We start from the raw sequence: 12,992 nt of genomic DNA, 5'->3' as shown, positions 1-12,992 counted from the left end.
GTAGGTTTTATATATATCACAGCCACATTATTATTATTAATGGAAGGAAACGTATGTGTATTATCCAGCATTAATGGCAAGGAAAGACTCTTATTCTGTGAGCGGCTCATATGAAGAGTTTCTGGGTGTTTCTTCCTCATTTCTGCTTCAAGCTCTTGATTGTGGCATTCATTTGAGGTTTATAATCCAGTATTCCTGTCATTATTTTGTCTTTTATGAATTTAATAAATAACTCTGTCTCGTATTCTGTCCAAACACACCACATCATCTATGTCAGGTGACCTGTAAATGCGCAAAAACTGTTTCCAATGCAGTTTTGCGAAATATTCCTTTTTCAAATTACCAGAAAAACCCCTCATGCGAGCGTAAAACTTTTTTTTTGCGAAATTGACGTGTTTCCATTGGGCATATTTTCAATTCGCAATTTCAATTTGCGCAATTTGAAGGGTAATGGAAGCGCGGCTAGTGTTTATATTTCAACTGTAACTTTTATCCCAGTACTTCTGTGATCATCTGAATTAATACAACAGAAATTGTGATATTGTGTAGTTGTTTTTGAATCCATCTAATAACTGCTCTTTCTGTGTCAGTGATACTGCAGATCTGAATCACTGTGATCACACTTGTCAAATGACCTATTCTGCCCTTTTACAAAGTCTTGCTGTTGTTTCAGGCTCTACTAGAACTTGAATGTTGATTATTCTCCTCATATTCTCCATTGTTGCGGCTCCTCTCTTCCCAGTCTGTCAGTAACGCTCTGTTTACTTCCTGTCTCTATGAAGCCCCTCCTTCTGAAAAGCACACTGTACTCTGATTGGTCGGCTGGATCAGTGTGTCGTGATTGGTCGAGCGCGTTTGGGAAATGTCCTGCCCCTTTCCATAACCGCCAGTTTAACACACTACTAGGCCTGTCGCGATAGTCAATAAATCAATTAATCGCACGATAAAAAAAAATGAGCTCGATAATTTTTCCGGCCGCGATAATTCCATTTGCATGCTTGTGTGTTTTCCTCGTCTCTCTCTCTCTCTCTCTCTACCAAAGAGACTGGATGACCACTCTCAGTTCCTTAGTGAACTCTCTTGTCAGTCACATGGTCTTTTTGGGGAGGTGGCGCCGCTGCGCTTGTCAGTCACATGGTCTTTGTATGGGAAAGCGCCGGCGGGACTGCTTGCGGTGACTCCCGGGAGAGAGAAAAGACGCTAGTTGTGAGTTGGAGGGGAAAAAAAAGAAAAGATGGAATTGGTTTCAAAGCCAAACGCGACAGCGAGTCCGATCTCATGAAAATGCGTATACCACGAATGTTATTTCTCTTGCCATTTATACGCCAAAAATAGTTTTTGCGTGCATTTGATACGCACTTTATGGCGTGTAATACGCTCGCACTCCTCACCCCTAATCCTAACCAAGTATTTTCAGTGCGTAGCATATACACGCAATAAAGTGCGTCTCCGTCTTCCCGACAGTAAATTACACAATCACTCGGGCGTTTAGTCGACAAAGTAACAGGAGGACAGTGCAAAATGCTGTGGTATCCTGTTGAGGCTTTTTTTTATTTGTTTACAAAGGTCCTGACCGGCAGTTTTGCCTGTTATGGAATGTATCACTATTTATGTCTGAGCCTAATGTTTAATATTTTTTGAAGTGCAATTTTGTTTACATCCATTTTATTTATTGTTTTTGGTATTTGTTCAAGTGAATTTTTTTGTTAACAGACACTGAGAGTCCATTGCTTTTATTGTTTTTGGTTGTTTTGTTAATTTTTTGTGGATATTTAAAATGTTTTTCCGTTTTCAATGTTTAATATTCTTAAGAAATAAAAGTTCATAGATCTTTGAAAAGGTGTACCTGCATTATTATGCCATTATCATTATATTAGATGAAAATGGTCTCGAACGACAATATTATCGTTTATCGCAATAATTTCTTGGACAATTTATCGTCCAGCAAAATTTGTTATCGTGACAGGCCTACACACTACTAACTAACTCATCCAGGCCCCTCCCCTTTATTCTGCGTATAATTATTATAATGAGGAATATTGTGACGTGTTCGTTCCCGGAAGAAACTCAAGACTACAATGGAGGAGGAGTTCAGGAGTTCAGAAACACTGACACTGGCTATGTTTACATGCACAACTTTTGTTTCAATCGGACTGAATTCCTTCTGATTGATGAATCTGATTAGTGTTTACACGAACGCTAAACATGTGATCGGGTTGATGTGTGTGATGTGATGTGTTATTTCTACGTCATTGCACATGCACAGTCCTTTCAGTTTCACAAGTGTTTCACATGTTCTCTCGATCGGATTAGAAAAGGAATAAACCACCCGTTTCAATCCGATCGAAATTTCATTCTGAACAAGCTCATTCGGATCGGTTAAGGAGTTTACATGAGGGCTTTTCAGTCCGACTGAGCCGTCAATCCCATTACTAATAGATTATTTGGTTGCATGTAAACGTAGCCGTTGATATAGAGAATAACTGCCGCTGCAACAGCAACGTTACACACTAAAGACAGATGGAAAAACTGCAGAATAGATTTAAATTGTTGTCATTCAGGCATAAGATCCCGTGGGTGTTTGAATCGAGACTGATCTTTTAAGGGTTAATCGTGCAGCTCTAGTACGAGATGTTGACCTGTGGTGTCGGGCAGTACGCGCCCATGCCGCCCGTGTTCGGTCCCTCGTCTCCATCCATCAGACGCTTGTGATCTTGAGCCGGCGGCATCGGTGACACTGTGACGCCGTCGCTGAAACACAAACACTGAGAACAGACAAGACGATTAGCGTGATCTGAAGGGATAAAGGGATAGGTCACCCAAAAATGAAAATTAGCCCATCCTTTAGTTGCCCTCAAGTTATCCTAGGTGTATATGACATTCTTCTTTCAGACAAATACAATCTGTGTTATATTTAAAAATGTCCTGGCTCTTCCAAGCTTTATAATGGCAGTGAATGGCTGTTTTTGTTTTGCAGTCCATAAAAGTGCATCTGTCCATGATTAAAGTGCATCTATCATCATAAAAGTGCATCTGTCCATCATAAAAGTGCATCTATCCATCATAAAAGTGCATCTGTCCATCATAAAAGTGCATCTATCCATGATAAAAGTGCATCTGTCATCATAAAAATGCATCTGTCCATCATAAAAGTGCATCTATCATCATAAAAGTGCATCTATTCATGATAAAAATGCATCTGACCATCATAAAAGTGCATCTGTCCATCATAAAAGTGCATCTGTCCATCATAAAAGTGCATCTATCATCATAAAAGTGCATCTATTCATGATAAAAGTGCATCTGTCCATCATAAGTGCATCTGTCCATCATAAAAGTGCATCTATCCATGATAAAAGTGCATCTGTCCACGATAAGTGCATCTGTCCATCATAAAAGTGCATCTATCCATGATAAAAGTGCATCTGTCCACGATAAGTGCATCTGTCCATCATAAAAGTGCATCTATCATCATAAAAGTGCATCTGTCCATGATAAAAGTGCATCTGTCCATGATAAAAGTGCATCTGTCCATCATAAAAGTGCATCTGTCCATCATAAAAGTGCATCTGTCCATCATAAAAGTGCATCTGTCCATGATAAAAGTGCATCCATCCATCATAAAAGTGCATCTATCATCATAAAAGTGCATCTATCCATCCATCATAAAAGTGCATCTATCATCATAAAAGTGCATCCATCCATCATAAAAGTGCATCTATCCATGATAAATGTGCATCTGTCCATCATAAAAGTGCATCTGTCCATCATAAAAGTGCATCCATCCATGATAAAAGTGCATCCATCCATCATAAAAGTGCATCTATCATCATAAAAGTGCATCTATCCATCCATCATAAAAGTGCATCTATCATCATAAAAGTGCATCCATCCATCATAAAAGTGCATCTATCCATGATAAATGTGCATCTGTCCATCATAAAAGTGCATCTGTCCATCATAAAAGTGCATCCATCCATGATAAAAGTGCATCCATCCATCATAAAAGTGCATCTATCATCATAAAAGTGCATCTATCCATCCATCATAAAAGTGCATCTATCATCATAAAAGTGCATCCATCCATCATAAAAGTGCATCTATCCATGATAAATGTGCATCTGTCCATCATAAAAGTGCATCTATCCATGATAAATGTGCATCTGTCCATCATAAAAGTGCATCTGTCCATAATAAAAGTGCTCCACGCGTCTCCAGGGGGTTAATAAAGGCTTTCTGAAGTGAAGCGATGCATTCTAATATTTAAAAATATCTATATTTAAAACTTTATCGCCTAAAATAACTAGCTTCCGGCAGACGGTCCTACGCAACGATTTATGGAGAAAGAGTAAAATTGAACTTGACGCACAACATAACGTCTGACGGAAGCTAGTTATTTTAGCCGACATTTTATAATATGACTCTGATTGTATTCGTCTGAAAGAAGAATTTCATAAACACCTAGGACTGAGAAATCATGGGCTAATTTTCATTTTTTGGGTGAACTATCCCTTTAAACAGGAAGTACTTACAGACACTTCCTCTCCTTCCAGCAACTCCTCCACCACCACAGTCTCACCAGCAGAACCAAACGCCTTGTCCTGAAACATCAAGAAATTAATACTTAACGCATGTAATGTGTCAAATAATGTAACAAAAGATTATATTTCAAATAAATGCTGTTCTTTTGAACTTTATATTCATCAAAGAATCCTGACAAATAAAATCCATAAGTTTCCACAAAAAATTTAACTGTTTTCAACATTGATAATTACCAGAAACGTTTCTTGAGCATCAGATCATCATATCAGAATGATTTCTGAAGGATCATGTGACACTGAAGACTGGAGTAATGATGCTGAAAATTCAGCTTTGATCACAGGATATAAATTACACTTTACTATATATTCACATAGAAAACAGCCGATTAAAATTCTAATAATATTTCACTATTTTACTGTATTTTTCAAAAACATTAAATATCTTATATAGCCAAAAATACATAACATTTATATAAACAAAATTGTTACTTGTATACAAATTACTACACATTCTGTTACGTTGGATCTGTATATTTCAGGATTTACACAGCAGTAAATTCTAATGCATTATTTTGATTTGACTAAAAAAACTTTTCGACCAGCTCATGTTTTGAATCAGGGAATTATTGTGAAATAACTGTGAAACATCCAAGGACTAGAGACAAACAGATCCTGTGCCAATATATAACCATCAGCGTCAGCGAGCGACTGACCTTCATGATGTCCAGAACCGCCTGACAGGCCTCGTCTTTATCGCGAGCGACTACGACACCCTTCCCAGCAGCCAAACCACTGGCCTTCACCACCAGAGCGGGAAACTCCGCGCTTAACACACACAACAACCACACACACCATCTCTACTGAACTTTACAAGAGTGTGATGTAATGTTTTTAGATGCATCTTAAAGCCAACATGAAATCAAAATGTCAAAAATTCCTTATTTTTTAATGGAATCATGCTAACCTGATTAGCATGTTACTAGCACCATGCTAACACGATTAACATGTTGCTAACAACAAACTAACCATGTTAATGATAAACATAAGCATCTTGAAAAAAACAAGTTAGCAACATGCTAATTGTGTTAGCATCATGCTAATTGTGTTAGCATCATGCTAATTGTGTTAGCATCATGCTAATTGTGTTAGCATCATGCTAACAACATGTTTATCATGTTAACATAATGCAAGCAAATGCTAATTGAGTTAACAACATGCTAATCGTGTTAACATCTTGTTAAAAAAGATAACTACATGTTAATTTGGTTAACGCTAATCATATTAGCAACACGCTAATTGTGTTAACATCATGCTTGTAACAAGCAAACATGTTAACATCAAGCAAGAAACATGCTAATCATGTCAGCATTATATTAACAACACGCTATTTATATTAGTATCATGCTAACATGCTAATCGCGTTAACATATTCCTAAAACATGATAACAACGTCATGTTAACATCATGCAAATCATGTTAGCATCATGCTAATCATGTTATCAATACATTAATTGTGTTAGCATCATGCTTGAAACAAGCTAATCATGTTAACACCATGTTATTTTGTGCAACTCTCAGCGTATGCTGTAGATGTTTACCCTCGGATGTATTCGCAGGCCTCCTGCGGGTCGGTGAAGGAGCTCCAGCGGGCGGTGGGAATGTTGTGACGGTCCATGAAGGACTTGGAGAAACTCTTACTGGCTTCCAGCTGCGCAGCCTTCGCAGACGGGCCGAAACACGACACGCCGGCGGCCGTCAGATCGTCCACGATGCCTAAAACAGAGTCCTTCAGTCATCAAGAGCACAACATCTGGAGAGTGCCACATGTGCGCACAAACAACTGCTAGAACATGCATGTTTAAGTGCTAAAAAAATGCTAATTTATTAAACCACTATTCAAAACAAGTCAAAATGTGTTAGCATCATGCTAAAACATGCTAACAACATCTAGTGAGGCATTAAAACATGATAGCATTATGTTAACAACAAACATATTAGCATCTTGCTTAAAACATGTTAACAACATGCCATTTGTGTTAGCATGATGCTAGACATGCTAACCATGTTACTATCATGCAAGCAACATGCAAATTGCATTATCAACATGCTAATCGAGTTAACATCATACTAGCAACATGCTAATTGTGTTAACAATGCTAACAACATTCTAATCATGTTAGCATTATACTAGTAGAATGTTCATCTTGTTAACATTATACTAACAACATGTTAATCATGTTAGCATTATACAAGCAGCATACTCATCTTGTTAACATTATACTAGCAACATGTTAATTGTTTTAACATCATACTAACAACATGCTAATCATGTTAGCATCATACTAGCAACTAGGGCTGGGTATTGATACAAATTTCACAATTCGATTCGATTTCGATTCACAAGCTTGCAATTCGATTCGATTTCGATTCCGATTCGATTCAATATTGATTATTTTGAATATCAGGTACAATACATGGCAAATTTTCTCAAGGAAAACAAATCTATTAACTAATGCTGTAAACTATGGGAGTCAGTTGTAGCCTATAAGCTTCATTAGCCTACTATAATATTGAAAGTAAAAATGAACTGATTTGTATACAAACACTTAAATTACACTTTTATTTATTTTTATAATAATAAAGTTAAATGAAATATAAACATTTAAATGGTGGCTGTCATAAAAACCTGCCAGATTTATTCGAACATGCATTAAATATTGAAGAACATTAAAAATTATAATGAATATGTAATATGGTGCATATATTTAGCAAAATGCTCCTCTCTAGAGTTAATATTTCTGGCTGACTGACGAGCTTATGGTCACTGGATATGGTTTTTCTGAGGTAAATGTGACGTTACATGACATTGTTTACAAGCTGTTTTACTGACGTCTTTCCACGGTTGAAACACTGATTGAGCGACTCCATGTCACATGATACGGACTTCGATAAGTTGTACTTTTAACACACTTTCAGATGCTCATTCATGTTTATTTTGCGCGGTAACTGGTGTTATTAAGGCAGAAGAGAAGATCATGTGCTTCTCCTGAGCTGAGCCAGAGCGATCTCACGCCACAGCGCCAAAACGTAAGAAAATGGACGTAATTTGAAATCTGAGACTTTGTTTTTATATCAATAGTAACAAAGCACAAAGATTATTGTGATTTATTGGATGGGATCCGCGCTACAATGTTCCATTCATTCATCAACTGAAAACAGGATGACTAATCGATTCTTGGGATTTAAGAATCGATATCGGTTCGTAAAAATGAGAATCGATTAAAATCTATATTTTTTTACCCAGCCCTACTAGCAACGTGTTAACATCATGCTACTGTAATTTTAGGAATTAAATAAAATAATGAAGAGATGAAGCGTCTTACCAGCAGCCAGAGGAACTTCTGGACCAACAACCACGAGTCCCACGCTATGATCCTTACAATACTGCGCTAAAATACAGTGATTGTTCACAGACACCTCTGGAAAAAAATAAGATAAAATATTATAACATGCCTTCAAGCAGACAGAAAGTTTGCACATGAATTAATGCATACATTTTTTTTCAATGCATGTTGTTCATTTAGAAAAGTGTGGGTTGTAGCCTAACATTTATGAATATAATGCAATGCATTATCATGTACATGTATTTGAAACTTGTATGTATATGTAGCATGAAACTTGTACTTTTAATTTGTAAGTACTCAACTAATCGATTACTCATTGATTCTCTAAGCGCATTTTAATAATAATTGATATTATATATAAATATAAACATTTTATATATAAATAACATTTTTCTTAAATTTATACATGCATATGTGTGTATTTATATATTCAACATAATTATACACAGTACACACACATACAGTGAGGAAAATAAGTATTTGAACACCCTGCTATTTTGCAAGTTCTCCCACTTAGAAATCATGGAGGGGTCTGAAATTGTCATCGTAGGTGCATGTCCACTGTGAGAGACATAATCTAAAAAAAAATAATCCAGAAATCACAATGTATGATTTTTTAACTATTTATTTGTATGATACAGCTGCAAATAAGTATTTGAACACCTGAGAAAATCAACGTTAATATTTGGTACAGTAGCCTTTGTTTGCGATTACAGAGGTCAAACATTTCCTGTAGTTTTTCACCAGGTTTGCACACACTGCAGGAGGGATTTTGGCCCACTCCTCCACACAGATCTTCTCTAGATCAGTCAGGTTTCTGGGATGTCGCTGAGAAACACGGAGTTTGAGCTCCCTCCAAAGATTCTCTATTGGGTTTAGGTCTGGAGACTGGCTAGGCCACGCCAGAACCTTGATATGCTTCTTACAGAGCCACTCCTTGGTTATCCTGGCTGTGTGCTTCGGGTCATTGTCATGTTGGAAGACCCAGCCTCGACCCATCTTCAATGCTCTAACTGAGGGAAGGAGGTTGTTCCCCAAAATCTCGCAATACATGGCCCCGGTCATCCTCTCCTTAATACAGTGCAGTCGCCCTGTCCCATGTGCAGAAAAACACCCCCAAAGCATGATGCTACCACTCCCATGCTTCACAGTAGGGATGGTGTTCTTGGGATGGTACTCATCGTTCTTCTTCCTCCAAACACGTTTAGTGGAATTATGACCAAAAAGTTCTATTTTGGTCTCATCTGACCACATGACTTTCTCCCATGACTCCTCTGGATCATCCAAATGGTCATTGGCAAACTTAAGACGGGCCTTGAGATGTGCTGGTTTAAGCAGGGGAACCTTCCGTGCCATGCATGATTTCAAACCATGACATCTTAGTGTATTACCAACAGTAACCTTGGAAACGGTGGTCCCAGCTCTTTTCAGGTCATTGACCAGCTCCTCCCGTGTAGTTCTGGGCTGATTTCTCACCTTTCTTAGGATCATTGAGACCCCACGAGGTGAGATCTTGCATGGAGCCCCAGTCCGAGGGAGATTGACAGTCATGTTTAGCTTCTTCCATTTTCTAATGATTGCTCCAACAGTGGACCTTTTTTCACCAAGCTGCTTGGCAATTTCCCCGTAGCCCTTTCCAGCCTTGTGGAGGTGTACAATTTTGTCTCTAGTGTCTTTGGACAGCTCTTTGGTCTTGGCCATGTTAGTAGTTGGATTCTTACTGATTGTATGGGGTGGACAGGTGTCTTTATGCAGCTAACGACCTCAAACAGGTGCATCTAATTTAGGATAATAAATGGAGTGGAGGTGGACATTTTAAAGGCAGACTAACAGGTCTTTGAGGGTCAGAATTCTAGCTGATACAAATAAATAGTTAAAAAATCATACATTGTGATTTCTGGATTTTTTTTTTTTAGATTATGTCTCTCACAGTGGACATGCACCTACGATGACAATTTCAGACCCCTCCATGATTTCCAAGTGGGAGAACTTGCAAAATAGCAGGGTGTTCAAATACTTATTTTCCTCACTGTATATTATGTAAACACAATCTTTTATTTTGTTAAACCTCCAAGTGAGCCGTAGCCAAACAATTATGAATAAAACACAATGCATTATCAATTCATCACGTCTCACCCGAGTTGCAGATCTTGCCACTGTTGGCAGTTCCGGCGTTCCCAGGAGCCACGAGGACCTGCTGAACGAGAGGCGACTGCGCTAACTTCCATGCTAGTGCGTGTTCGCGACCGCCACCGCCAACCACCAGCACCCGCTCCGCCATGACCTCTGACCTGTACGATCACATGACCTCAACATAAACACATGCAATGATCTCATATACGACTACTGGCATCAATATGAGGAGTTGGACTAGTGTAAAAAATGAATAAATAAATGTATTTATTAAAAAAAAAAAAAAAAATCTATAAACAATAGTTTCAAAAAAATATTTTTTTAATAATAATAAATAATTGGTAAGCCTTTACAAAAATCTCCCTTTAATTAGTGTTTAATTAATCTTGTGCAAAACTATTGGCATCATTATGAGACCTTAGACTCAACTATTTACTTAGTTATAGAGTCGAAAAATAAAGTAAATAATTGAATATTAGTTGTGTTAATTAGTGTTTAATTATTACAAAATCTCGTTCTCAACGATTGGCATAATTATGAGAAATTGTGCCATTTAATTTAGTTAGTGTCAAAAAATATATTTTTTTAATAAATATGAATTTATTTAAAAGAATTAAATAATACAAATTTTAATAAATAATTAATAAGACTACAGTAACATTCCTTTCATTAGCGTTTAATTAATGCAACATATTGTACAAAACTACTGGAATAATTATGAGACCTTAGACTCAACTCTGCCATTCATTTAATTATAGTGTCAAAAATAAAGTAAATAATTGAATATCAATTATTAGTATATAATTGAATAAATTAATAAAACACCATAATTAAATTAAATAATTTTTAATAGTATTTTAAAACAATAAATAATTGGAAACACTTTACAGTAAGGTCTTTTTAGATAGTTAATTCATGCATTAACTAACAATGAGCAACATTATTTATAGTTAATAAAACAACAACAGTTGATTGTTAGTTAATGTTAGCTCAGGTCCATTAAATAATATGAACAGATACAACATTTGATTTTAATAATGTATTAGTAAATGTTGAGTTTAACATCACTGAACGAGATTATTAGTTGTATTTTTCATTGATAGTTCACGTTAACTAATATAGTTAACAAATAGATTGTGTATTTATTTATCAAATGATTTAATTAAAAACTGTGCTGCAGATTTTTGCACACAGTTATTGGCGGAAACTGATAATCTTTGATATATTAGTCGTCACTATCTCACAAAATGTCACTATCTGCATCATGCATGCCATATAGTTTTTATATCATCTAAAGAGGCGGTTTGATTGCATGAAGTGTTTGACCTATAGGATGCACTGATGCGAGTTTGATCTCATCTCCTGCCATTGACCTTTCAGTGCTGATGCCAGACCTTAAATCCCAGCAGACATTAACATCACAAACACTGTAACACTAGTGTGCATTAGTGCAAAAAATCACTGTGCATCTGCACAAAACATTGCATTACATTTGCATGGAAAATACAATCACTTAACTTTGAAAACAAGACTCTTTAAGTTGAACTTTGGCTTCAAAACCCACTGACACAATTCCTCGGGTTGAGCAAGAGTGGATGTGGATAACTGATGATCACAAATCAATTAAACACACAATCACTGGGAGAATGTTAACAAGCATCACATGAGTGACTCGCATCACGAGATCCAGCGTTTGCTGCTCATTTACTTCTAATTTGGACGTTTTTAAGAACACTAAATGCAACACATGCATGCATATTAATGATTATGCATTAGATCTGTCATGAAATGCATGAGCAATTATCGAGCATGCACGAACATATTTTGCTGTTTTAAACTCTCATAGAAGAAAAATGGTGGTATTATGCACTTGTTGTAGTTGTAAAGGACTCCTATTTTTAATGTCATGATATTACCATGTTTAATGAACATGTCCAAAAAGAGGTTCTACATATGTCCAAAAAGACACGAAATTACCATGAAACATATTCAAAAACCTGTAAAACATTCAGCACTGCATAATAAATCATGATGCACCATCAGTCAGACTGCCAAAACAATGAATAACTTCCATGCAGTTCCTAAGTTATCCTCTTAAAGTTGTTAGGCCGTGTATTTGTTCCTTCTGTAGATGTAATTGCTCACTTACGTTATTTCTGATGAAGTGCAGGATACAGTCGGGATCCTGTGTCTCGTTCAGGTCGTGTTTGAGTGCTGAACAGAAGACCCGAGTGTGTTTTACATTCACACCAGGAACCACGTGCGCACCCGGACACGCTAGTACTGACGTTCGATTCGCGAAATTTGAATCGGTTCTTTTTAATGATTCGGTTAGACCAAATGAATTGTATATTATCTGAGGTGAGATCTTATTTTACAGTCTATGGGTGAGATCATAAACAGAATATCCATACACTATGGAAAGTTTCCGCCGCGAAAAAAAAAATTGAGACTTTTACCTTACAAGTCTAACCATTTTTCTAAAAATTGCGAGTGTATATCTCAATTGTGAAAAAAGTAGAGCATGTAAGATAAAAGTCGCAATTAAGTTTGTTTTATTCCGTGCAGAAACAAGCTTCCTTTATATGCGTTTACAAAGTGTAACCTATCTCAAGTGAAAACAGTAGTATATAACAAATATTTCATTTTAATTAACTGAACCGAACCGTTCGAACGAATCGATTCGCTCAAAATGAATCGGACTCCTTGACGCTAGACTGCACATGGTTACAAAAAATGAAAGAAGTACAAACCCGTGTCATAGATCACGGATATGAGATGGATGTGTAAAATAAATATATAATATAGTGTTTGGGAGTTTAAACTTTGTATATACCCTTCAAGATGCAAGTTTCAGTTTTATCAACTTCCTTTCAGGAGTCGTGGGGAATTTTGGGAAATTCCGAGTTCCAGA

The 12,992-nt window shown here is 36.7% G+C and overlaps 1 protein-coding gene across 2 annotated transcripts in view; it reads right to left on the bottom strand.

The window, feature by feature from the left end:
* gart (phosphoribosylglycinamide formyltransferase) overlaps nucleotides 1-12,363 on the bottom strand; it is a 34,657-nt gene extending 22,294 nt beyond the window's left edge. Inside the window, exons 1-8 of one of the 2 annotated variants that reach the window (XM_084105245.1) lie at nucleotides 12,228-12,363; nucleotides 11,598-11,683; nucleotides 10,082-10,238; nucleotides 7,925-8,020; nucleotides 6,140-6,314; nucleotides 5,255-5,366; nucleotides 4,533-4,601; nucleotides 2,640-2,765 (exon numbers count right to left, since the gene is read on the bottom strand). In XM_084105245.1, the coding sequence (XP_083961371.1) occupies nucleotides 2,640-2,765; nucleotides 4,533-4,601; nucleotides 5,255-5,366; nucleotides 6,140-6,314; nucleotides 7,925-8,020; nucleotides 10,082-10,226 (723 nt within the window). In that variant the 5' untranslated portion in view covers nucleotides 10,227-10,238; nucleotides 11,598-11,683; nucleotides 12,228-12,363. The remainder of the gene's footprint in view (nucleotides 1-2,639; nucleotides 2,766-4,532; nucleotides 4,602-5,254; nucleotides 5,367-6,139; nucleotides 6,315-7,924; nucleotides 8,021-10,081; nucleotides 10,239-11,597; nucleotides 11,684-12,227) is intronic. The other variant, XM_084105244.1, reaches the window with a different exon arrangement.
* Between the last annotated feature and the right edge of the window lie 629 nt (nucleotides 12,364-12,992).

This window comes from Abramis brama (genome assembly GCF_963993115.1).
Source record: "Abramis brama genome assembly, chromosome: 2".
In the NCBI taxonomy this organism is placed as follows: Eukaryota; Metazoa; Chordata; class Actinopteri; order Cypriniformes; family Leuciscidae; genus Abramis; species Abramis brama.
This window is presented reverse-complemented; position numbering and strand designations above follow the sequence as displayed.